This window comes from Mchenga conophoros, linkage group LG8 (assembly GCF_057382185.1).
Source record: "Mchenga conophoros isolate Kocher_MC1m ecotype Shallow Benthic linkage group LG8, M_conophoros_male_GT1.1, whole genome shotgun sequence".
Lineage (NCBI taxonomy): Eukaryota > Metazoa > Chordata > Actinopteri > Cichliformes > Cichlidae > Mchenga > Mchenga conophoros.
The window spans coordinates 26727541-26752719 of record NC_140533.1 but is presented as its reverse complement, the minus strand read 5'-3'; the positions used below and the strand labels follow the sequence as shown (position 1 = coordinate 26752719).

Here is a 25179-nt window from a genome sequence, read left to right as displayed (position 1 = left end):
CTGAAATACCCCGTGAGGATTTAAATGTCCTTTTTCACTGTTGTACTTGCTGGAAATATTTTTTGCACTCCTGATATTCCAGAAGCCTTTCTGTCATCAGTTACACCGATTTAAATGACATTTATTTGGAACAAAAAGCACAGAACATCCGAGTAATATAAAAAAAACCATTTTTAATAGTTTCAACATTCGGATGAGGATTAATTTAATTTTTTTCTCATTTTATCTTACACTGTGTTCCACTTGGTGACTGAGAGAAAGCAAGTCCAAGAAAAGGCATTTCATCTGTACTCCAAACTTTAAAGAGTCCACAGCATCACTACAGTTTGACACAAAGAACTTTTTAAAAAAAGATTCCTTGATCGATCACGTTTTCCCTTTTTGTTTTGGCCCCCGTTACTTGGAACTTAAAGTTATGCAAAGAAAAGGATGAATGGAGATGGCTGCATGCACCACAGTGTAATCTACAGACTGCGCGGGTCCACGTGACCCTACACGTCACAGTTTTTTTCTCATTTGTAGTTGATTTTAGCAGATGTTCAGTCCTCTGAAAGTGAATTATTCTGTCTTATCCTCCATGTTGTTTCGTTGTTGGTCTGTTTGGAGTCTGATGTGCTTTTCTTGATTTGCTATAGATAAAACCGGTGGAACATATGAGGATACGTGGTGAAAGCAAACAGGAAATCATGAATGATTTAAATAAACTCTTAGCAGAACTGACGGGGGAGCTTGACTCAAAAAGGTCAAAGGGCAGCACTGAATTTTCTTCTTTTCTTGCAAAGGTCGATCTATTCACTTATAAAAAATAAATACAAGCACATTTAAATAGGACCAAAGATGAGACGCATTTCATAGGCATGGTTAAAAAGCATGCTTCCGACTTCCACACAGCACAATGTCGATATTTGATACCCCTGCACACTCTTACTCTTGAAACTATGTCACAACACACACAATCCGCCTTTATCACAACCTATGTGGTGGACATTGTCTATCAGTACATTCCACCGATGTAAAAAAAGGCCTTTGAAGTTTAGTGCTCAAAGGGCATGCTTGCAAAAGCTGCAATACTGAAAACTGTCTCTGGAATCTCTTGCCGGCTGTCTTTGCTCGACTGGGTTATTGTTAATAAAGTCGTGTTTGACGTGTTCTGTATGTACAGGCTTTGATCTGAGACCCTTTAGTACAAAAACGAAGAGCAGCACATTGTAACACAGAAACAAAGACAGGACAGACCATTCACCTCAGCACAGCCTAACTGCAACAGCAAATTTGAAAAAGAAACTTTTTTCTAAATATTAAATTTATATTGTAAAACCATGCTGCATTGATTCAAAATCAGCATTTCTTTTATGGCAAAAAATAAGAAGTTGGTAGATTCAAAGATCATTTGAGTACCAGGAAATAATCTGAAACTGTTTTTATCAGTAATTAAATGGATTTTCCAAACATAACAGAGAAATCTGCTCAGATTTGACAACTTTTCTTGGTGCTAAGTGATAGAAAGCTTTCTTTTTCTACAGTTTTTGGAGGAAGCTTAATTTATAGTCCTGTGCTGAATCTGCCTATGCTAAAAAAAAAAATCAAGGCCCTGAAAATTTAAAATCCGGGCCACACATTTAAACAGGTTCTTAATGTTCGGCCTGGCCAGTGTTCTTTGTGGTCTGCACAGCAACAAGCGTCCCATCAAAATGACATAGACAGGCAGACATCCACAGCACCTGCAAGCTAACAAGCTAGCCAACGAGGAAAGCAAGAAAGGGCTCGGTCTCGTAGTAATAGAGCTGCTTCATTCACTGTTATGTGCATCCAGAAAGGCTCGGCTATGGTACAGGGAAACAACACGATCAAAGATCATGATCAATCTACGTCTCATGACGGCTTTATGTCCACAAAGTGAGGAGGCTATATGAGTGATACATTATTAATTAAAACTACAAATTAAAAATGTCTGGATCCTCGTGTGATTTCTCTTTCCTATCATGGTCCTTTAGTGACTCCCACGCCATAATGAGTGGCGTGGTTTTACAATCATACTTGTGCGCTGTTGTGTCTGCAGTGCTCTGCTGTGTTGGACTTGGAGCTGATAAATGCGGAACAACGGGAAAGAGAGAAAAACACCACACGATTACGGTGGTAAATCAGACCCAGCGTTGCTTAATCTTACTGCTCTCATCAGCGTTGGTTCAGACTAGATCTCAGGACCAGTCATTATGAGATCACAGTGGAGCATTTAGTATCTTGACAGCCAGACATTCCTCTGAGGAGGTGGTGGAAAGCGAAAACACAGGTAAATAGAGAGCAAATAGATAAAAAGGAGCCAGAAACACCTGCCCAGCTGAATGGCAATGTGGCTCCGCAGCTACTGGATGTGTAAAAACCAACTGTTTAAAATGTCCTTGTTGGAATTACAGTCGTAATATAAAAAAAATAAACATGAATGGAGTCATTTCCCCAATATTCAATTCTATTAACTGTCAAAATGAGTTGTTTTTCAGTGTTACATTAACACTGGGTAATGAATTAGCACTGTGAGCACACTAAATGCAACTAGAGCCTATTACACGTTGGTTCACAGAGGCATTATCCTTGTAATAATCAATATACATTTTTGAGCATATTACCGCCACTGTAGGCTGCGTTGCCACAGCAGCAAGGTGGATGCCAGACTATGCCAGAGGATATAGGGTCTCTACAGGTTAATGCAGCACTATAAATTAAGCTTTAGTCAGATAAAAGAAGCATCTTGATGGTTTGGATGACCTCTGATATTTCTTTTTTGTACCAATTTAAAATTTTCTGCTTGTAAAAAAATCTGTTCTATGCAAACTGTTGTTTAACGTCTGTTTTCTCTTAAACATATAACCTCTGTTGCATTGCTGTCTGGTTCTGCTGTCTAAAAGACAGTAATGCAGCAGTTTTCATGCAGAGTCTGTTTAAACCTTTCAAACTGTGATCGATGTGTCACTGCAATTGCAGCACCCCACAGACACTTATTTTTATTTCTAAAGAACACACAATCACATTTCCACGAATCTCAAATATACCAGGAAATGTGCTCAAAGCTGCACGAGACGTCTTGAATTTTCACGTAGCTGCAGTGATGTGTTGTTGTTTTTTTGTTGTCTAAAATCAAATCTAAAAGTTCAAGAGGTTCATTCTGAGGTCAGAAACTGCAAAACAAGCACTAGATTTGACCTTTCAGTCTGCTGTACCATGTTAGGCTTGTGCTAGTTCCAGCAACATTATAATATTATACATATAGTATGGATGTTCATCATCATTTATCCTTTTCAATACAGTATTTGTATATATCTATATATTTATATATATATATGAATTTCTCCCTTCAGTATATACAGAACAAACTGTATAGAGGCTTCGGTATTTACAAGAGTCCTGTGAGTGATATCGCGCTTTAAAGAAAGACACAGGTAGAGCAGCACAGTGACTTTGAGGCCATGTGTAGTGGATGTTTTCAGGACAAAAGGAAAGTCGTATAAATCTGGATAGGTCACAACAAAAACCCACCGCAAGGCAAATAGCAAACTACTGCTGTCGTACACAAACCTTGTTACTCCAGTTTAACTGATTTTCAAGTTTCCTCTTAAACTGAACCTGCGATTCCTGAAAAGGTTTTGATGCGGCAGCAGAGCAATTCTGGTCCCACGTTTGAATACTTGAAAAAAAATTCCTCGGATTCATGTGCAGCGGAAACGACCACAGCTCCTCATACCTAGTAAAAAGTATTCAGAAATATATCTGTATAAATACTCTCATCAAAATAAACACATATACACACATATCTTTGCACTTGCCTCTGGTTCACTAAAATAGACCAAAAATATCAGCATCATCAGGCAGGGTTCCTATAAACTGTAATGTGAATGTGGCTGAAAATGACAGAAAAACTGTGCTTATTTATAAGAGACCAAGCACCTTTTTTCTGAAAGTGTCTCTAGACTGTTTTCTGGCTTTGCTACGATATGATAGGATGTTAAATGTGTCAGGGCTGTTGCTCTTTCCCAAGAATGGTTCAATATGTCAATACAAGTTTGCACTGTATGAATCCTGGAGTGTGATACAGCAGGTTCATAATCTCTAAAATCTTTGTTTTTTAGCATCTTTCCACCTGTTGTTTGCGTTCTGTGTCAGTCTTACTGGTTTCATCAGTGTTGTTTCAAACAACATCTGCTAAGCTAACAGGAAACACAAAGTTAGCAGCTGGCCGGTGCATTTAATGGAGTGTTGGGCACCTAAAGAGCCAGATATGTCTCTCTCATCAAGTGGTGGAGACCAAAAACTGAGCTAAAAAGAGAAAAAGTATAAAGAAAAGCAGATGAATTGAATGATATTGCTTGCTAAGGGTGTACGGCAATCACACATGCCTAAATATGACTGCCTAGCAACCACTGATCGCTAAGGAAAAAGTTATATTGGCCGAATCGTTGGAGGTGAGTGACGGGTGAAATTGGTCACAAAGAGGGTGTTGCACCAAGAACCTCTGATCTAAATTATTATTGCATGGCACAAGCATGCAATTGGGTTTCAGAGTGCAGTGAAGCGCATGCTACTTCCTATGTGGAAAGGAAACTAAGACTGTTCACCATCAAAGTAAAAGTCGTGCCTTACAACTGCATCCAACACCTTTCAAAACATGAAACTTTTTTACTTCAACTGTTTTTAAGGCGAATGATCTCCATTTCCACTTTGCATCCCACTTTCCACAGTTTCATTACTGCTCAGCAACTGTGGCAATCTGCAAGCAACCAAAGCAATCACAAGGTGGTCTTTGGTGCATTACCGTATACCGCTTTCTGACCAATTTCACCTAGAGACTGCCAGCAATTTCTAGCAACCATTTGGCAACCAGTTGGGGAATACAAATTTTCCCTAGTGACCGGTGGGTACCATGGGATCACTGACAGGTCTTTAGGCCTGTGCGACTGGGACCTTAATTTACAGAGTCAGGATGAGGAGGTTAACCATTTAGGAGTTCAGAGTAGATCTGCCAACTCAGGTGGTTTGATTATGATGCCTCCTAAGTGAAGTGTTGTCGGCATGTCTTACTGGGAGGCGACCTTAGCCCAAAGCCAGCAGACGCTATTCAGATTTGAGCTCTCGGCTGGCTGCAGAATTCCCCGGTTTCCCACCAGAAAACCTGGAAATTGGGAGATCTGGGCATCTCTGCCTACCATGGCCTGAACCCAGGTAGGCAGCAGAGAAATAATGGATGGGTGGATAGCAGGTCCAAAAGTGATACAATATAAATTAATTAGGTTTGCCAAATTATTTAGCATAGTGTTTGAGGACAAGCATCGAATCGCTATCGAGCTAATGCGCTGACCAACAGTTAGTGGGAACAGCACAGCAATGAGCCCAGCAAAAGTAAAGAGAGGACAACTACCTGCCAGCAAACTGCCAAGTAAACAATGCAAAATGTTTAATATTTAATAGGTTTCTGTCTAATGTCTCGTGACAAAGGAAACACACAAGAAAACCCCACAGGGCACCCCACCCACAGAGCTGGCCATTCAGAGCCTCCGCTACTGCTATGTGGATGAAGTTTATTTTATTTTTAAAAGATAAACGATGTGGTTATGCACTCCAGGCTTCACAGTTACAAACTTGTACATCCTTGAAACTGAAATGACGCCTAACTCGACAAAGAAAAATGAAAGATCTCATTCGGCTTTGCGTCCTGCCAAAAAATATTTCTGAGTAAACACAATTGAGTTTTTCATTTTTCATACTGGTGGACGTTTCATAAACTACAGCATGTATCTCATATACTTTATAGCTCCCTGACAGCATCAACTATATAGCTCTCCCGTGGATACAAAATATGATCTGGGTTAGATTGTTAATCGTATCATACACTCTGAAAATGTACAGTATAAACAATAAATATCCAGTGACTGATATCCTGACTGAATGCCTTGTTATAAAGAGAAAGGAGTGATTGGGCGTTTAACCGCTTCCCAACCTGCTTAGTTAACTTCTAAACATCTAAAACATTCCTTCCTGTTTTTGCTCCACGACACCGACAGTGCAACATCATATAATACAATTACCACTTCACTTAACACGTCACACACACTAGCAAAACACACACGCGCGCGCTTTCCAAAACGACACACTGGCACACTCACAGTGAACACTCAAGTGGGACTGAAATTCGGGGCCAGAGGCGTTTCAAGCCAAGAGGAGATGAACGGTGAGAGAAGGAAGTTAACAGGACAGATATACAGCACTGTGTTAGTTTGTTCTGAAATTCACTCATGAAAAGCAGCAGCAGCAGCAAAGAGCACTCATCCTCCCAGCAGCCTGTTTCCAGTCTCGTGTGAGTGAGGTTAAAGGCAATATTGCAAGTGAATCAAATAAGGCAGAAAGAAAAAGAAAACATTAAGTTAAATTAAAAAAAACAAACATCCAGCCAATGCAAAATGTCAAATCTTCCCCTGACAACACTGTCGCCAAAACCGTGTGTATGTGTGTTCACCAGATTTTTTTGTTTTACTGTATAGAAGTGCTTTTTTCTTTTGTACGCGCTGGCCCCTCTGGATCGAGCACAGGTGAGGCGTGATGAGGAGGTCCAGAGGTGGCCGCTGAGGCCGAAGTTAATGCAGCTGGAGAGGTGAAAGGTCAATGAATGATCGAGACGGCACAGCAGTAGCTTGACGGAGAGGGTGGGGGAACTCGGTGGCGTCATAGCACTGTGCTCTCAGACTCTTCCTCCGAGTCCTCTTTGCTGTTGGCCGACTCCAGCTGTGCCACTGAGTTCCTGAAGGGGGAGATGTGGGTCAAGTCAAAAATACTGTCCAGTTCCATGTTAATGACGGGGATGTCCAAGTTGCAGAGGGAATCTGGCAGAGCAGAGAGAACAAGCAGAGGATAAGCAGACAGATAAAAACCGTGCAAACAGAGAAAAAGATCCTTCCAGATGTGATTCATCAGCGCTGAATGATGTCACACACAGCAGACGTCCAAACCAAGGTTGGAAGCGTGAAGAAATAAATTAAAAATGCATGACAGGGATTCACAGTGTAAAAAGTGTATGTGTCTGTTGAACATCACCATTCCCTAATGGTGGGCAGGGGGGTCAAACATGAGGCCCAGGGGCCAGAATTGGCCCAGAGAAGACTCCAATCTGGCCCGTTGGATGACTTTGAAAAATGTGAGAGCTTGTGTCTGTGTGGAGCTAGCTCTGTGTAGAGGGGACAATGACACAACAAACACTAACTATCGATAAAGTTAGATCATTTTGACCAAACTAGCATTTTATGCAACACAATTAAGATTTCCTGTCACTGAAGGCTATTTGTCAAAATCAAAATCCTGCTGATGTACCACATGGACTTAATATATGCAGGCAAAACAAAATCCAAACAATATCTGTGCAGTTTACAAGCTCTTTTTATCCACTGCAAGCAAGCAGGCAACAAAGGGTCATGGCTTCTGAGGCAAGGCAAGTTCAGCGTACCCAGGATCTCTTTCTGTTATCTGGATTCACCCTAACGTCAACAATCAGGCTAAACCCCGGCATGCATCAGTCTAACTATGAGAATCTGACCAGACACTTTTATCAGTAAGACTGGAAAACAATTGCTAAAAAAACAAGGTTTAGTCTATATTAACCCACAAAAGAAAACTAAAAACTCAGACTGTAAGGCTGACAGTAAAAATTTGATGGTTTACAATCAAGAGGCTCAAGGAAACATGATGCTATTTTACAGAGAACTGATTGGTCAGTAGGTGGTGACTTCATAACTGTTAATGTCTAATTTTAAACATTTTCTGCTTCGATCCAGGTTAAGTCTACGCCATGTTACCATGGTAATATACCTAGTAAAGGCAAACAACCTACATAATACTGAAAACCCCAGGTTAGACCTGAAGTTACCTGGATAAGCTGAGCTCTCCCTTCATATATTACAGACCTTTGGTGCTTGTGCTTACCTACCTATATAGAAATTTGGCTAGTATGCCATGCAGTACATGTGTACTTATATAATATATTACTATAATATTGACAGTGAAGACATCTAGTGTACAACATGTGATGGAAAACTGGTGCAGACAGGAAGTGCGCTGACTGAGGGGCAGAGGTGGAGTCGGTGGGAAGCGTGAGGGGTGTGTGGGTGGGGTGACAGATGAAGCCAGGGAGAGGAGGGGCAGCTGGAGCAGGGCATTATGGGTGGGAATCCTAAGCGCAGGAGAGGTTGGGATCGGTGGACAGTCCGGTATGCACGCCCATGTAAGCCATGCATCAGTCTCAGCCACCATGCAAAGGCCAACAAAATGAGTAAAAGGTGGACTGAACACAGCGCCTGTATGGTCATATGAGTGAGGCTGCCGTAGAGCAGCGGATAATCTTAAACCTGCATCTACTGGCAGCTTCACTGTGTTGTGAGCATGTCAGCGGGCGGCTCCATGTTTGGGGTTTGAGGGTACCGAAGAGGAGGGGAAGGGAGGCTTTAGCACAGAAACTCCTGCTTACCCTAAAAGTCCCTCTCACACACAGAATCACACTGAACCTCTCGCCTCATACCGCTGCAGGTGAGACGATAAGAGGGGAAGAAATTACATGAAAATCATGATTAGAACCTGCAGGTGATGGAGAGGCAAACAAATGCATAATACACGACTCCTCTCCTGATGGAGAAGGACACCAAAGGATAGTCTGCTGTTATCCTACATCTATCATTATTGCCAATAAATGTCATGAATAGACCAAAAACAGTGCATATACATCCAAGTACATGAACTTAAATAATAAGAATTCATAATATTTGTCAAACTATGGCATATTATTTATCAAATCTACATATAGCAAAAAGAATTACGAACACAAAGTGCTTTAAAAAAAACGGTCAAGTTTAGCATTACCAGTGGACATGCTTTCCCCAGGAGAAAGGCCGTCCAGGAGCCCAGATGAGTGCTCCAGAGGCTGGGGACTAGTGCCAGGTGTGGATGGAGGCTGAGGAGGAGGCAGGCTGGGTCTCTGCCGGGGTGGCTTGGGGGTCGGTCTGGCCTTGGTGAGAGTCCCAGCCAACGAGGGCGGAGAGGACAGAGACGGGGTGGTGACCATCTGCAACTGACCCGGGGAGCTGATGGTGGCATATCCCTGCGGGTAGCTGAAGCCATATGGGGAGGGGGTGCTGGGAGGAGTGGGAGACAGGCTGACTGGAGACGGTTGACCTGTGGACTGGTCGGACATGGCTCCCGTTGGGCAGTAAGGGCCTTTAGGCGGGATCGGAGCCAGCTTCTTTGCTGTAGAGAGACCACCAAGAAAGAACACAAGATGGTCGGGGTCTGCAATATTTCCAAAATAAAAGGCATTTAGGAGTCTGCTAGCATGTCTGTTTGTCAAATTAAAAGTGTTCAATTTTTATAGAAATCTGCGGTGATGCTTTAAAGTACCAGATTTTCAACATAAAAGAAAAAAAAAAACTTTGACATGCCCATTTTTCCAAAGTAAAAGAAATTTGCTTTAATTTGCCAGATCTTCAATATAAAAGCTGACAGTTATAAAAAAAAAGTTACCATGATAACAAATGTCTCTATATTTCTGAAATAAAAGCAACCAGTTTGCTTTAAGAATAAACAAATGTTTTGACATGCTATTTCAAAGTAAAAATCACTTTTTAGTCATCAAAGTTTAAGTGTAAAAGAGATGCTTGTCTCGTCTTCAGTCTAATAAACTCTGAAGTTCCCCAGACAAATTTACCCATCAAATTGCTCATTAATTATAATATCTGCCTTAATTAAACCCTTCAATCATACAGCATCAAGTCAAGTTTATTTCTTCAAACTAAACATCGCCCTCTTATCCTTCGAGTCTGAGGATATTTTAGCAGATAAAACTCTACTGCAGCCGTCAGTCAGTTATTATGTGGTTTTCCAAGGACCTTTTCCCCTCTTTTGTGCAGCAACCAGAGTGGAAACAATGAATGAAAACACACTTTTGCAGATTTACATCCTCTCCACACGAGAGGTTCCACTGTAACTTAAAATGACCTCATTCACAGCACTGACTAATAGATTAGACAGATTCTATTAGAGCCTGAGAGACAGCTAAATGAACACAGCGTGCTGCATCTTTTTTTGCTGTCACAGTACTGGGCAAGGTGCAGAGTTTTTAAATCCCCAAAAGTAATTACTTTTACTATTTTTACCATGTTTTTGAGACAAGCTGAGATCCCTGTCATACACGCCCAGTTAGTTGTATTACCTCTCCTCAAGGTGTGCGGACTGTGGTCAGAGAGCTGCGACTGTCCACTAGAGGTCACTGCTCCCTGGAGCCCCTTCTGTCCAATCACTGGAGACAGCTCCTTGTTCTTCAGAGTACTGAGGAGAGAGTGAAGGACAAAACACACAAACACACACATTATGATATACTTTCTTCTGTAATTTACTAACCCTGCCTCCATAAATCTCTTTGTTTTATAAAAAAAAAGGAAAATATATGAGAGCAGCCATAATTCCCGGTGACCACTGTTGCAGATGGACATGTAGCTTATACAGTTGAGCAAAAAAAGAAGGAAAGAAAATTCAAACATATCCTGACAGCTTAATACATTTTCCTTACTCCTACAGCACAGTGTAGCCAGAATGCCAATGGGAAGAAGGTCTTAAGGTCAAAACATAACCAGTTTACTCTCTGATCGACTGACTCTCCTCAGCTACGCCTCAACACACTCTCACTCTTCAGCAAACGAGACATGGAAGGCGACTGAAGCAGCCAGCATTCAAAGGGAAGCTATTATGCTGATACGATATCTGGATTTTCATATTAAACATGGCTGAAGTTTCAAATTAATGAGGTCAGCATATGTAAAAGTAATATCTGTGATACTACTACTACTTACCTTCTGCCCTATTTCAGCCAGTTTTTCCTGCTCTTAGCTCTGAATGATGTCAGAGAGAGTGGACAGACCACCTGCTGTTCAAATCTGTTTATAAGCGGCAGAAGATAGCAATGTTTTCTGATATTTACTAAGATGTATTTGACTGTTCAACACCTCCAAACATCTCCTACAGGACTGTGACCTCATCTTTTTTTAAAGGATGCTTTATGAGACTGTGGTTGTCTTTGGTTTTGTCTGACATGTGGTAGTTAGCAGTGTGTACTTCCTCCCTCTTTTAATGGTTGCTGGTAATCAGCTTGTAGATGGGTAATGCAACCTTACATAAGGGGAAACTATTTATTCTCTATCAGTGCAAATATGTATAAAAAAAGCAAAATAGGTCCCCTTTAAACTCATATGAACATGTTGCTGTAAACCAAAGCAGATGCTTTTTGGGGTTTCCTTAAATATCAAACAGTGCTGTTTTGCTCCTGCATACATCATTGCCTTCGCATTCAAAATCTCACTGACTCATTAACGCTGACTTTTATAATCATTGACTGAAAGCTTTGGATTTCCTTTGTTGCCTGGCAACAGGCTCCTGAATACCCTGCTCACATGGAAAGTTATGGATTGCATACATGGCAGCAAAATTAAAGATGGATGTGATAATGGAATCCTTAAAGCGCTTTGATTTCTATAAGTGACAGCTGCAAACCAAGCGAGTTAATAGGACACAGAGTAGGGTGGCACTGAAGGGAGTTTCTTTTTTTCTTTTTTTTAAAAAAATCACCCCTCTCTTGTGCTTCCTTGTCCCTGCGGGGGCCTCTCCTTATTTGTGTGTGATTTGTGTTAGTGGGAGCGGGTTGAGCAGGGCTCTGTATTTACCTCGTCAGCTTGGCTCCTCTCTCCCGGCTACAGGCACAGGCTGCCCATGGAGGTGGAGCAGGGAGAGGGGTGCTGGGGGTTTTCGGGGAGCCAAGGAAGAGATCGTGACGAGTGAGAACGAGCGGGGGTTTGATGTAAAGGGAGGAGCCATTCGTTTCGGACGGGGGCCCATGCGGAGCAATAGACGGGGAGGCCGGTTTGGGCAGATGCAGGGAGTTAGGTTTGGGGTTGGAGTTGACGTCAAGCTGCTGAGGGGACGGGCACAGGGAGTGAGGGAGCGGGGGCGGGCTGTACCCAGTGCGGCGGGGTGGAGGGGACGGGCCAGGGGGCACAGATTCGGGGCTGGGGGCAACGGGACGCATACCCGGAGGTGTTCGGGTGCGGAAATGGTGGTGAGGGAGCGAGTAGGAAGAGCAAGAGGAGGAGGAAGAGGAGGAAGAAGAGGAAGAGGGGTAAGGGGGAGGCGGCCTCTCCTCCTCTGGGGAGGGGTAGGCGTAACAGGAGTCCGACCAATTGGAGGATGCATCGTCTGAACTGCAATGATAGAAATATCAGTGATTCAAGCGGATGAATTCATTAGTTCTAGGACGAGGGATGTGTGGATTTGAAACTTTACGTTTGGTCCATAACGAGGGAAAAATCAGGGGAAAAATCAGGTGAGGAGTAATCGTTGTTGGGACAGTGAAGTGAAGGCTCCAGGAGGGGAAGAGCACAAAGAAAACAAAATAATAAAACAGAAAATCAGCCACCTCATCCATTGCAGGCTCCTGCGACAATGGACCGTTATGCTGCTAATGATGCTTGGACTGATGGCAAAAGAAAAATAGAGATGTGATCCATGCACATGCAGCAATAAATAGTTTTCTACTGAACTGTGGATGAACCTTTCAACACATTTTGGTTAAACCCAGCCCTAAGTAGAAGTGAAATCTTCACATGATATGCAGTATCACCACTCAGGCAGAAAATTAACTCCACGCGTGACTCAGGAAATTCAGGGGGTGAGGAGATGTTGAAATGAAAAGAAGTTCTAAATGACATGCCTCATCAGGGTGGGTTCACACAGAGGTGAGGATGAACGACAGACAAGAAAACAAGGGGTGGAGGTGGGGTGGGTGGGGGTTGGAAGGGGCAGACAGCGCAGTTCGGGTGTCATTTGCAGGGCGCGGCAGCAGACGCGGTGACGAGCGAGCAGCGGCAGCAGGTGTGTGTGCGGGCGTGGAGCAGGAGTAAAGGAGGGGTGGGGAGGTGAAACAGGAGGACGGGTGGGGCCACAACTGCCTTACCTGGCTCGGTCGCTGCTAGTGGGAGGAGGGGTGGGGGAGGGGGAGGCTGAGAATTCCCCAGGCTGCTCGGGGATGAGCGCGTCAATGGGTGGGGTGGGGGGGTGCACACTCGGTGGCGTGGACAAGGATTTACGCGTAGACGACGATCCCCTGCGCGACACCCAAGAAGTGTCCATCACCCTGACACCCATGCTGCAGTGGGACAGAGATGCACAGCCAATCAAGTCAAAGGGCGTGTTTGTCTGTGTGTAGTTCAGGGGTCAGGTTTCCACACCCAAAACACATCACCGGGGGGTAAAAGGGATCGGCTTTCCTGTCTCTCATTTATATCAGTGCATTTAAAAAAGGCCGACCCCAGACGAGCAGGTAGGGTCGCTCAGCTTCACTCACACGATTCCCAGCATGCAACAACACACATTCTCCTGCAACATGATGGAAAATAACTAATATATATTTTAAATAACTCAACAAACAAAAATTAGTTTGGATGAAACAGGATGTGCGTTTCCGTCCTTTTCATTTTAAGTGCAAATCAGCAGAATTAATTGATGGCTGCATGCAAGTGGAAACGTCCAGGACTAAGGAAATGAGGCCAGAGCAGGACTTCGCGAAGCAGTGTGTGACATCACAGTTGCTACATCCATCTTTTCCACTGTCTCCTGATGAGAACGGTATGTTGTTTCAGGGCTTCAACTTATATATAATTCAGACGGCTGGTGCTAATCCAGTGAATTTTGCAGGGTTTTTAATGCATTTATCCCACTGTGGGCTTGATTCTGCTAACTGAAGAAAACAGTCATTGTCAAACTAATTAATTACACATGTACTTTCCTGTGTCATTAAAACAGAATTGATCGATCTCATATAGGTCTCTTGGCTGTCTAGAGTTTGAGGAAGATTGATGCCACACTTAAGGTTTGTCAATTCTTCTTAGGGTTTGAGGTAGTTTAACTTAATATGGCACAAAGTCTGTTGAAACAGCAGGCCCAAGGTAACTAAATCCACCCACCACTCCCTTCTTAGCTGCTCTTCTTCTGTATAAAACCAAATGTGGTTTTATGTATTTTATATCTAAGGTGACCCTTGCCTGGAAACAAATGCCTATAGAAAAAAAAAGAAAAAAATGTAATTGAATTCAAAAAATGAAAGAAATCTACACAAGCCAAGCCAATACAAACAAACAAAATAAATAAATAAAAATAAAAAGATGGATATGAAAAGATATGAAAGTGAAGCCAATGCATCAGACCTGCATTCTTTCAAATGGCCAGCAGGAGGCAACTCTTCTGGATCCAAACAGAAGTCAGATTCTATAAAAGTAAAACCTTTCCTCGCAAGTTTATGCTTTGAATCACTTTGTTTCTTAGCAAATACAGCATTATGTTGTAAATGTTGGCCCTATTTAAAGTAAACTAGAGGAAAACCTTGGTACATTACCTACTGTACTACGTGTGATGTCAAGGTGGCTACTTTAAAGTCAATAACTGTCTCAAGTTGGATACTTTGTCTATACACTTACCATAAGCACACAAGTATACTACTACTAGTGTAGTAGTAGTGTTGTCTTAAATCAAACACAAAAGTAAACTTTTCAGGGCGATGCTGCAGGTCATAAATCACTAAACCTCCTGAGTTTTCCTTTGTTTAAAAGAAGTATCCTCTAATGAGTCTAAAATGCGTTTTGGACAAATGAATATTGGAAAGAAAAATTCCATCACATGTAGACAGCTGACTCCGGCTGATGGAGCAGAGCTGTGCTGGAGGGCTGATCTAATTCGAAAAGCTTTTTATTTAATTACTGAAAGGCTGCACACTGTATAGATGGTTGACCACAAGCAGCAGACATCCCCCTACACAATCTGCACTTAGACAATAACACAGATAATGCAAGGTCAGTAAAAAGTATAGTGTTTTACCCCAGCTAAACTAACTGGCTTCCATTTCAAACAGATTACCACAAAAAACCCTCAATTAGTACGATAAGACAAAAACAGTAACTGTAACTATGCAGTCAGGTGAGATAAGCAACAAGAGACTATTGTATCCACAGGCTGAACGAGTCAGTTCAGTATCAGAAACTGCAAAGATGCCTCTTACTTATGTAAACAGAGAGAAACAGGCCTGTTTATTCATGTCCCCCCACTCTGCTGAGACACTGAACTACAGGAGTCCAAATATATCATTTCACACACACCCCTATGAAGCAATACACACTCAGACACATGACAAATGAGAGACAGCTCCTTTCAACGTGCAGCTGAGACGAACAGATGATGAACAGAGTGACATGAGGATGAGTGGAGGAAAAGGAGCTATACCGTACCTTTGTATCTTCCTAATGCTGCAGTGTTAAAACAGAGACAAGCACAGTGAGGACACGAGCAGAGACCACGAAAGACTCGTACGCTTGGACTCGATAATAGCATTGTTATCAAAGAAGTGAAACAGGATAACGCTTTAAGAGAGGAGAACAGTGAAATATTGAGGCCATGTCGAAAACTAAGGAGGAATTTAGCTATAATCAGGTCAATGTTTCCCTGCTGGATACAGTAAAATCCCCCAAAACATGCGAGAGGTTTCCTGCAGCTGCAGTGAGTCTTTAGTAAGTGTGGTTTCTCTGCAGTGGTAGAAACACAAAGTAAAAATGACTGGCACTTTGTCTTGACATTCCTTTTTGTTGGTCTCTGATTGAGCAATAACAAGCATTTCTACTGATATTACCAAGCGTGTACACACAGCCTGGGAAGAAACAGGTTTTATGAAGGATCTTTCAGTGAGTTTTGCACAGACTTTCACTCCCAGTCACAACCAGCAGTGATTTAGTGTAGTTCACGATAAAGGACGTGTTTCAACAGGCAGCATTTCTGAACTCTCAACATCTGTTTTCTATAGAAATCCAGCCTATAGTCAGACCCTTTGGCAAGTCTTTGAATATCAATTCTTTCATCAAAATCAAGAAGTGAACAAGATTTATATTACCAACATTAAATATAAGGGTGGCAGAGAAAACCTTACCAAAGATGGTTTTGTAACCCATAGCAATGATTTGCTATAGGTTACAGAGATTCTAATGAGGCATCAGTCTTTCTTATCGGTTTACACGAAATACAGATGTTATTTTGAGATTTTTGTAACAGTTTTCCTAAAAATGAACAACTTTCCCAAAAGATCCCAACAAGTCATCAAACATCAGTAGGGGTTAAAGTGGGATTTGGCAGGTGGAGGAGTCCTAAGATCTGCTGTAATAGGGCAGCAGGAGACTTAAAAAGGCATAAAATCTCTATGGATTTAACCAGCTTCGTCATACATTATATATAAGCAGATGTTAGAAGAGCCATCATGGCTGCTCTCCAACCCCTGGCCAGTATGAAGCCAGTATAAAGGTGGAATGTGGAAATGTTGCTAAAGAGCATCACCAGCTTAAAGGACTTCAAGTAGTTCTTCTGGGAGCAAATCCTGCAACTTGGCAGATAGCATGAAGTACCTCTATTTAGACCTCAGGAGAGTGAATGAGTCCTAAAACCTGGAATGAGTTAGCATTTTGCACTTCAAGTTCCCTGAACTCGCAGGCAGTGGGTTCTAAAAATGTTCATTTTTTTTTAATGCTTTAATACATTCTGTAGTAGTTTTTGTAGCTCTGAACATGTTTTTGTTCTATTGCAAAAGATTACGTAGTAAATACCTGACTCATGAAATTTGAAGCTTTTACTTCAGGAGATAAACGGCTAAACAAGCAAAATTAACATTCAGGATAATTGCGGTGCACATAGAAGCTTAGTGGTGGTGATTTAGCATTAGCATTGCACTTCTTGTGATTGATTCAGTGATTGAGTGCTATCAATCAGGTTGTGTTGTGTAACAAAACATAAGTATCATAAGTCTAACTAGTCTAATGGAAGCCCCACCCACCTGCTGTTCAGACCTTCTGTTTGTGTGGCTCAGCCAATCAGAAGAAAATGGGTGGAGCTCAAACTGTGAGTTTCAGACAGAGGATGAAGAGAAGGGCTGTAGCAAGGCTGAGGTAAGACATACTAGGATTGTTTTGAACTGTGAATCATGCAAAGCTACTCCAGGAGAATCCAAAAACAAGATTACAGGGCTGGAAATGGCCGTAATAAGTGCCCTTTAAACTTACACTTTTAACATGAAGTGAATATAATGATTGTTGCTTTTTAATCCAAGCTGGGATCTAATCTGTGCTATCAGTGTCAAAGAAGAAGAAGAATGTTGGGCTATTTGTCTAATCATCACCTGCTCTCCCAGAGTTGCAGAGAAGTGCCGCAAGTTTAGTATCTAAATATTAATTAACTTATTAGACTGACATAAATTAAGTAAGAAATTAAAGAGGACTCATGTAAAAGCAGACTTTCTTTTGGTGGAGCAACAGCCTTTGGTTCTAAGGACTGTTTCTACTGAAAGTTGAGCTCTATTGATCCGACCCACACAGTCCAGGTTTAATTAGTCGGGCTACTTGTGGCCCCTGGGCTGCAGAGCTCAGGCTCCCCCCAGGCCCTGATAAGACCATGGGTGTATTAAAGCATTAGAGAAAGACACTCAGATTCAGACAGTGAAAGAGAAAGAAAGCGACTGACTGGTTTTCAGCTAATCCCTCTTCACAGTTTGAGGATTGTCGGATTGCTCATTTCACAGACTAAATGTCAGCTCACCCTCAGTCTTTTTCTTTCTCACTTCCAGATGTCTCAGTGAGCTGCAGAGAAAAGTTATGAGGGCAGGTCCTGTAGATAAAGAGTGAAACTGTATCGTTTTCTGTCCACCTCAGAGTGAAACTGAGCTTCTCACTGAGGTCACTTCTCACGGCAAACTTGTGTAATCGTTGGGGAATTTTCCTTCTCTTACTTCACACGTCCAACCCTGTCAGGAAGCAGTCGTGTGGAAAGTTTATGAGCCTCAATGTGGCCTTGTGTAGAAAAAATGTCTCTAGCTGTCAGTCAGCTGGATGACAGTGTACGCAGAGAAGACTGCTAATTAATTCAGAGACAGGTTTAAACAGGTGGAATCAGTGGAAGTTTTAGATGAGAAAGTTTTATTTAGGGAGTCAGTCTGTGCACATATAAACCGTTTATATTTGCATATTAAATTCATGCTGCAACAGACACCCACCAGCCACTTTATCAGGCACACCTGTTTAACTGCTCATTAATGCAAATTATCTCATCAGCCAATCATATGGCAGTAACTCAATCTATGCAGACATGGTCAAGATAATCTGCTGAAGTTCAAACCAAGTATCAAGAAGAAAGAACAAAATTGTGACTGGCTGACAGAGAAGCTGGTCAGAGTATTTCAGAAACTGATGATCTTCTGGGATTTTTCCACACAACCATCTCTGGGATTTACAGAAAAAGACCAAAGACAAAAAATATCCAGTGAGCGGCAGTTCTCTGGGAAAAAATGCCTCATTGATGCAAGAGGTCAGAGGAAATCGGCTAAGTTAGCCTGAGCTTATAGAGAGGCAACCATGAGAGACACAGAAGAACATCTCTGAACTCACAAAAGGTCAAAGCAGACTGACTCTAGCAGCAGACCACACCAAGAACAGGAAACTGAGGCTACAATTTACATCAGCTCATCAAAATTGGCCAATAGAAGAGCAGAAAGATGTGGTCTGGTCTGAAAAGTCTTGATTTCTGTTGCAACTTTGCAGTAAACAGCACAAAAGTACGGCTCCATCCTGCAGGTCAGGCTGCTGGTGGTGTAATAGCGTGGGGATATTTTATTGGCACACTTTAATTCCCTTAGGACCAATGGAGTGTCATTTAAACGCCACATCATACCTGAGTATTGTTAATGATCATGTCCATCCCTTAATAATAGATGTCAGGTCACAAAGCTCAAATAATCTCAAACTGGTTTCTTGAACATGACAGTGAGTTGATTGTACTTAAACGGCCTCCACAGTCACCAGATCTCAATCCAGTAGAGGACCTTTGGTGTGCGGTGGAACGGGAGATTCACATATTGGATCAGCAGGAACTGTGTGACTCTATCACGTCAGTATGGACCAAAATCTGAGGAATGGTTCCAGCACTTGGCTAAATCTATGCCTTTAAAAATGAAGACAGTGTTGCAAGAAAAAACAGGGTCCAACCGAGTAGTAGCAAGGTGTACTTAATAATGTGGCTGGTGAGTGTATATTCTGTACTAACCTACACTTTCATAACTTGCCCAAGCCAATCTTTCCAGATCTGCAGTGACTAAAAGTACACTGTAACCCTTCTCTCGCTTGTTTCTAAGATTATGTGCATTCTTACTTTAAAAACAGTATTGGGATTAGGCCTAATGTACTGATACTTGATTTTAAGGCCGATATCAATATTTGGCGATTTAAAAATCTAATATATTTGTTATGTGCAGTTATCTATGAATCTATGACAGTACAGCTTAAAAGTAATCTTGTTCTGTGAATTATTTGTTTACGTTCTGCTTGGATCTGCTGATTGTTGTGTTTCAAACATATATGCTGCCAGTGGGAAGTTGCAGAGAGCTTTCTGAAACAAATCATACAAGATCAACTCTCATAATTTTCAGCCGTCATAAATGCCAGTACCAATATCCGCAAATAGCTAATATCTGCCAACATATTGGTCGGGCTCTGAAATGCATCGCTAAGAGACACAGAAGAGTCATACCCGTCCTTCTTATAAAACTCCAGCATCATGTTGTCTGTGGCGACGCTGAGCGGCCGCCGGCTCTGGTCGTTCTGCTTGCGATCCATCTGATCCATATCTGGAGACGGCATCGAGCTGTAGTTGGCGTTGTGGTTGGTGTGGACGGGGCTGCCGTAGTTTCCTGTGACATTGAACTCGATCTCTAACGAAGACAGAAGAAAACAGGAACAACTCAGTATTTTATTTTCTAAAATGCCATTTTAAGACTTCAAGAACAAACAAAGCAGGGCTGTTTCCTCTTCTTTTTCCCTCCTCACCTCCTGGGAAGAACCAGTCGGCGTGCTGGATGATGGGCTCGATGATGCCGACGATCTGTAGGGAAACTGTCGTCATCATCTCCGTGATGTTCCTGGAGCAAACGGAGAAGACACACTTTTTTTTAATTGGGGGGGGAGAAGTGTCTGTCTGTCTGTAAGAATTTCACACAGAGGGTGATTAGCACATTTTCATGATATTACCAAAGCATTAAAATGAGAAAATTAAAATCATTTCAGAACTGTGGGCTATTAAAGTACTAATTAAAAGTTAAGGGGGATGACGAGTTTGTAAGATTTACACAGAGATATAAAAGGAGACGTCCTTCACCCTTCACCCTATTCAAAACTGCCAAGTCATCATCTTTCTCCTAAATATATACGGTATAATAACAGCAGTCTCCTATGGATGAAGTTGTGTGTCTGCAGGCCTTTTTGTTAGTAGCAGCCCATGTTTTTTGATTAAGGAAAAAGAGGAAGAGAAACTGAGCTGCAATGAGAGAATCCCTTTGAGTCCCTCCATTCGTTGTCTGCCACCTTTAATCATCAAGTTACTGCATGAAAAAGTGATTTTAAGGGCCGAGCAGGAGGCAGTGCATGATAGAACCTGCTGCAATTACAATAAAACTAAAATGACTTCACTCGCTTGCCTCTAATTAAATCTGGCCCTTGCTTTTGTTTGTTTAACTTCATAATTAAATTGTAACTGCAAGTCATGGTATAGAAGGTATCTCAGCACATGCATAATTCATGATGTGAAAATATTAGGATGAGATAGCAGGATGAAATAAGTGCACAATAATAATCAAATCAAACACACGGCACAACTCTTCCTCTGGTCATCAGCTGATTTGTTTCCATGGTTCACTGGTACCAAGATCCAGCATTTTGTGTTCAGTTATGATCACACAGAAGAGGATAAGGTAACAAGCCACATGTATATGCATCTGCTATAACTTACCCATCATTCTGAGTCCACAGCAGGTTGGGTCCGAGGACAATAGCAATGTTTCCAGGCGTCATCTTGTTCACATCCTGGTACTCAGTCAGTTTGGACAGGAATTTGATTAAATACCTGTTAATTAAGGTGCAGAAAACAGACTATTCAATAAAAACAGAATTTAAATGTACATTCAACCTCTCTATCTAAACATTTAGACCATGAAACTGTTACTACTATAAATATTCTGATAGCTGTCATAGGGCGAGAGGCGAGGTAAACCCTGGACAGGTTGCCAGTCTGTTGCAGGACAGACAACACAGAGAGACAGACATTCACGCTCGCATTCACAGGTATGGGCAATTTGGATTAACCAATTAACCTATCCCCACAAGCTGCATGTCTTTGGAGGGTGGGAGGAAGCCGGAATACCCGGAGGCAACCCACGCAAACACGGGGAGAACATGCAAACTCCACACAGAAAGACCCCAGCCTGATGGCGGAATTGAACTCAGGACCTTCTTGCTGTGCGGCAACAGTGCTAACCACCCTGCCGCACGCATTTGGAAAAAATGTAAAACAAAAATTAAACATTACCAAAGCAAAATTATTATTTAATCGTTTAATTTAAAATAAAAACACTATTTATAAATCAACATTTTAAAATGAATTATTAATCCATTAATAAATACTTCAAAAATGAATTTCACAAAAAAGTATTAAACTCTCAATAAAAACCTCATTTCAAATTCCAAATTTAAAAACTGATTTTCACAATCTTTTTCCAAAATCTCAAGCAATCCAAATTAGCCACGAGGTGTGACTTAAGGAGCTCACTGATTGGCTGGCTGTCTCGATTTTTCTACACTGCTGTTTTGTGCTCATAGCCTTGCAGCGCTAAGAAGTGTGTGTGCTTGTATAAAGGCCATTCAGCCTCAGTATTTACACTCTACCCAACAGGGATATATGATGAACGAAGGGTGTGCGCCTGTGGACTCACCCTGACCACCTGTTTCAGGTAACGTGCTAACACGGCTAACGCTAGCGTCACCGTATGTTAGTGAAGAGTTAGGGGCGTGGCTGTTTTGACTGATTGGTGCTACTTGGTTGTAGTGATGGGATTTCCGACTCTTTTTAGAGAACCGATTCTTTCGGCTCGACTCACTAAAAAGAGCCGGCCCTTCAGGTTGTTTTGCTGCTTTAATTAATTTATATATGTTTATATATAAATATATACGGTGGCCCCTAGAGACAAAGCACGTACAAACGCCAAAACACATTTCTAGCGTTAACTGAACTTCCAAAACAGAGCTACCTAGAGCACTTAAATTACACAATTGAAAGCATACGTGTATTGTTTGTGTATTTATGCACAAGCATTCATATATACTCAAATAATTAAAAAAAAAAAAAAATGTTCATTTACCTGTTACTACCAAACACCAAATCCGGTAGTTGGTACTTCCTGGCTTGTGTAGCCACTAGGTAACAAAAGCTCAACACTGCCCCTAGCATCCTGGAGCACTTCTGTTGTGTTTGTACATGTTTTGGAGTTTGTACGTGCTTTGTCTGTAGGGGCCACCGTAAATATTTATTCACTCCACATAAAATGTAAAATGTAATAAATAAATCATATAATACAAAAACCAACTATTTACATTTCAACTTTTAACTATTTAAATTTTCAGCTTTTTCCTTTTAAACAAATTTAAACACTAAACACTGCAAACCACAATACAATTAAATATAAATATGAAAAAATATAAAAACAAAAAGAAGATGCACATTCTCTTTCATATGGGCCTGCATCAATAAACTTTCTGAATCCTTTATCATCTGTAACTGAAAATAGTTGTGGATGATTACTATACCTTTTTAATATGACGTTGTTGTCCCTGGCTCCCTCCCGCTCTGTTCCTGTGCTACTGAGTGTAACTATTGCCCCTCCCCCCTCTTCCCAGCGCAAAGCACAAGGCTCGCGTGCGGAGTGAAGCGGAAAAAAAGTGCGAGAGAGAGGGCGAGAGAAAGAAAGGAAAAAAAACAAAACACGACTCCCAATAAGGAGCCGGCTCGCGTCGTTCACTTCAAAGAGTGGGCTTTAAGAGCCGTTTCATTTGCGACTGACACATCACTACCTGGTTGTGATACAGGCAGCTGGAGCCAACTGAGATGTGCTAACCCCACCTCTCCTTCAACTTTGTAAGCTGGACCTCATTTTGATGCCTTTTGGAGCACCTTAAAGAGTTTCTGTGCGGGTTTCAGTTTTGGTGTATTAGCATTATATTAGCCTATATACATGTTTCTGCGCATTTATGGATACAGCTGTATCCTGCATGCTGGCATTTGCTGATAAGTTAGCAGTCCACGCTCTCTTCCAAAATATGATCACTTCTGGCTCAAAAAAACATAATGATGGCTACATCCATCCCAATATGTTCCAGTCAGTTTCAAACAGCAGATACTGTAGTGTTACAGCTGCAGTCTGAATGATAACTGCGTGCCTGCTGAATGCACGAACCACACTGAGTCAAAGCTTATTATTGCAGCCAACCATTTCTGTGTCTGATGTTTTCAGAAATGGATGGGCTGGTGGATGTCTGTAGCTGAGCTGAATGACTCATCCAGAGCTGAACATCAGGCCGCTCATCACGGCAAATAGCAATCATCTGGACAGGCCTGACAGGTCTCTTCAGAGGAGCACCATCTAAAAATACGACGCATTTGTGCGACTCGATGATGATGCTGACAAGTGCCGCTGCACCTCGCTCTCCTCATTTCTGTACCATCACTTCCTCTCTTCCCTTTCTCTGTCAGGCCTTTCCACTTTCTTCTTTTGATCAGGAGACAAGCCTTTCAGCATTCTGCATTTAATCCAGCAGCCAACACCTGGGATGCAACGCCTCTTTCTCCACACTGTTTCATAAAGGTCAGAGTTTCTCTTTTCTGGCAGGTGGTGATAAGTAGCGCACAATGAATCATCCTCCTGAAAGCTGGAAATCATTTTTCAGCTTTCAGGAAGCAAACAGATACCAAGAAGTGACTGAAAATGAAAGAAGAAAAATCCTCGAGAATCAATAGAGGTAAAGCGATATAGCTACGAGTTATTATCTCCCGACTCCACAGCTACCCTCTGATCTACAGAATGGTATTATCTGTATTGTTTTTGGTTCACGCTCAAGTTTCTGAGGAACATTATTCCAGTGTCAAAATAAATAAATATTGTTGCCAATAGTGAAGTGATAGAAGGAGGCCTAATCACAGATTGTTGGTTTAATAGTCTGGCTGCCACCATCTCGGCTTTCATTAATCTGAACCTGACCTTATTTGAACCAGTACTAAAGCTGGCTAGTTCAGGTAGACAGTGATATTAAAATAGATGCTAATCACGGCTAAAAAACAGGTGTGAAACAAAAACCTTTGCATCTCCTCTGAACAGTTGACTCCTGTCAGTGTTATTTAGAAGAGAAATAAGCATATTTCACAGCCTGCTACAAAAATATATTTGGTTTTGCCTCTTTTGCCACAAGCGTACTGAGGATGTATGTCATATATCTCTAGTTTAGAAACTACAGTGCCCCCACTTCACACACTCGCGCTACGTTCCCATATCACGTTTTTTCGATTTCTCTGTAATCTAACAATAAAGTTTGTTAAATCTTATCACTGTGTCCACTTGAGTCTGCTTGTGGGTTCACTCCCATTTACTGGCCACTGTGACAGTAAACTAGGTCTGGTCAAAGAAGAGTATAGTCTAGTGTACTCTAGTTTAGTCTAAACAAAATGCTCCCAACCTGTTATCCTCAATAGTGCATAACTTAAAGCCTTAAAACAGCAGTAAAAGAAATGTGTTACTGGCGGCAAAGACACTTATTTCTGCTCTAAATTTGGGCATTTTGAGGGGATTGATCTTAGACTGTACCAAAAAGATGGGCTTAGCCTCTGTGATACATTGTGGAAGTGTTTGGTCACCATGATGGTGATTTGGAGCCAGATGTGACCATATTTAGACAATAAGTTGCACTTCTAAATTATCAATAACTAGCTTTTTTATGCAAACTGCAATCATACTCATAAAATCTACATACATATGTGCAACACATAAACACACATACCTGCTAATTAGCCTAAATCACATAAATATACTGGAATTTCAGTAACTATATGTGAGTCACAAATGTCTTGGATGGTCTATTCTTCACAACAAGTCAAACAGTTTGTTGGATAATAAAAAAAGGCATAAACCAACTGTAAAAGTCCAGTTCATTGACTAAT

The 25179-nt window shown here is 41.7% G+C and overlaps 1 protein-coding gene across 5 annotated transcripts in view; it reads right to left on the bottom strand.

Annotated features, from left to right (window-relative positions):
- Positions 1-153: 153 nt before the first annotated feature.
- LOC146568916 (rho GTPase-activating protein 44-like) overlaps positions 154-25179 on the bottom strand; it is a 97616-nt gene continuing 72590 nt past the window's right edge. Inside the window, exons 14-24 of one of the 5 annotated variants that reach the window (XM_085285309.1) lie at positions 20929-21042; positions 19971-20062; positions 19675-19855; positions 15348-15365; positions 13025-13216; positions 12488-12544; positions 11739-12272; positions 10235-10350; positions 8890-9273; positions 8501-8553; positions 6729-6866 (exon numbers count right to left, since the gene is read on the bottom strand). In XM_085285309.1, the coding sequence (XP_085141435.1) occupies positions 8546-8553; positions 8890-9273; positions 10235-10350; positions 11739-12272; positions 12488-12544; positions 13025-13216; positions 15348-15365; positions 19675-19855; positions 19971-20062; positions 20929-21042 (1696 nt within the window). In that variant the 3' untranslated portion in view covers positions 6729-6866; positions 8501-8545. Of the gene's footprint in view, positions 6867-8500; positions 8554-8889; positions 9274-10234; positions 10351-11738; positions 12273-12487; positions 12545-13024; positions 13217-15347; positions 15366-19674; positions 19856-19970; positions 20063-20928; positions 21043-25179 lie in introns of all 5 variants that reach the window. The other 4 variants (XM_085285308.1, XM_085285310.1, XM_085285311.1 and 1 more) reach the window with 4 other exon arrangements.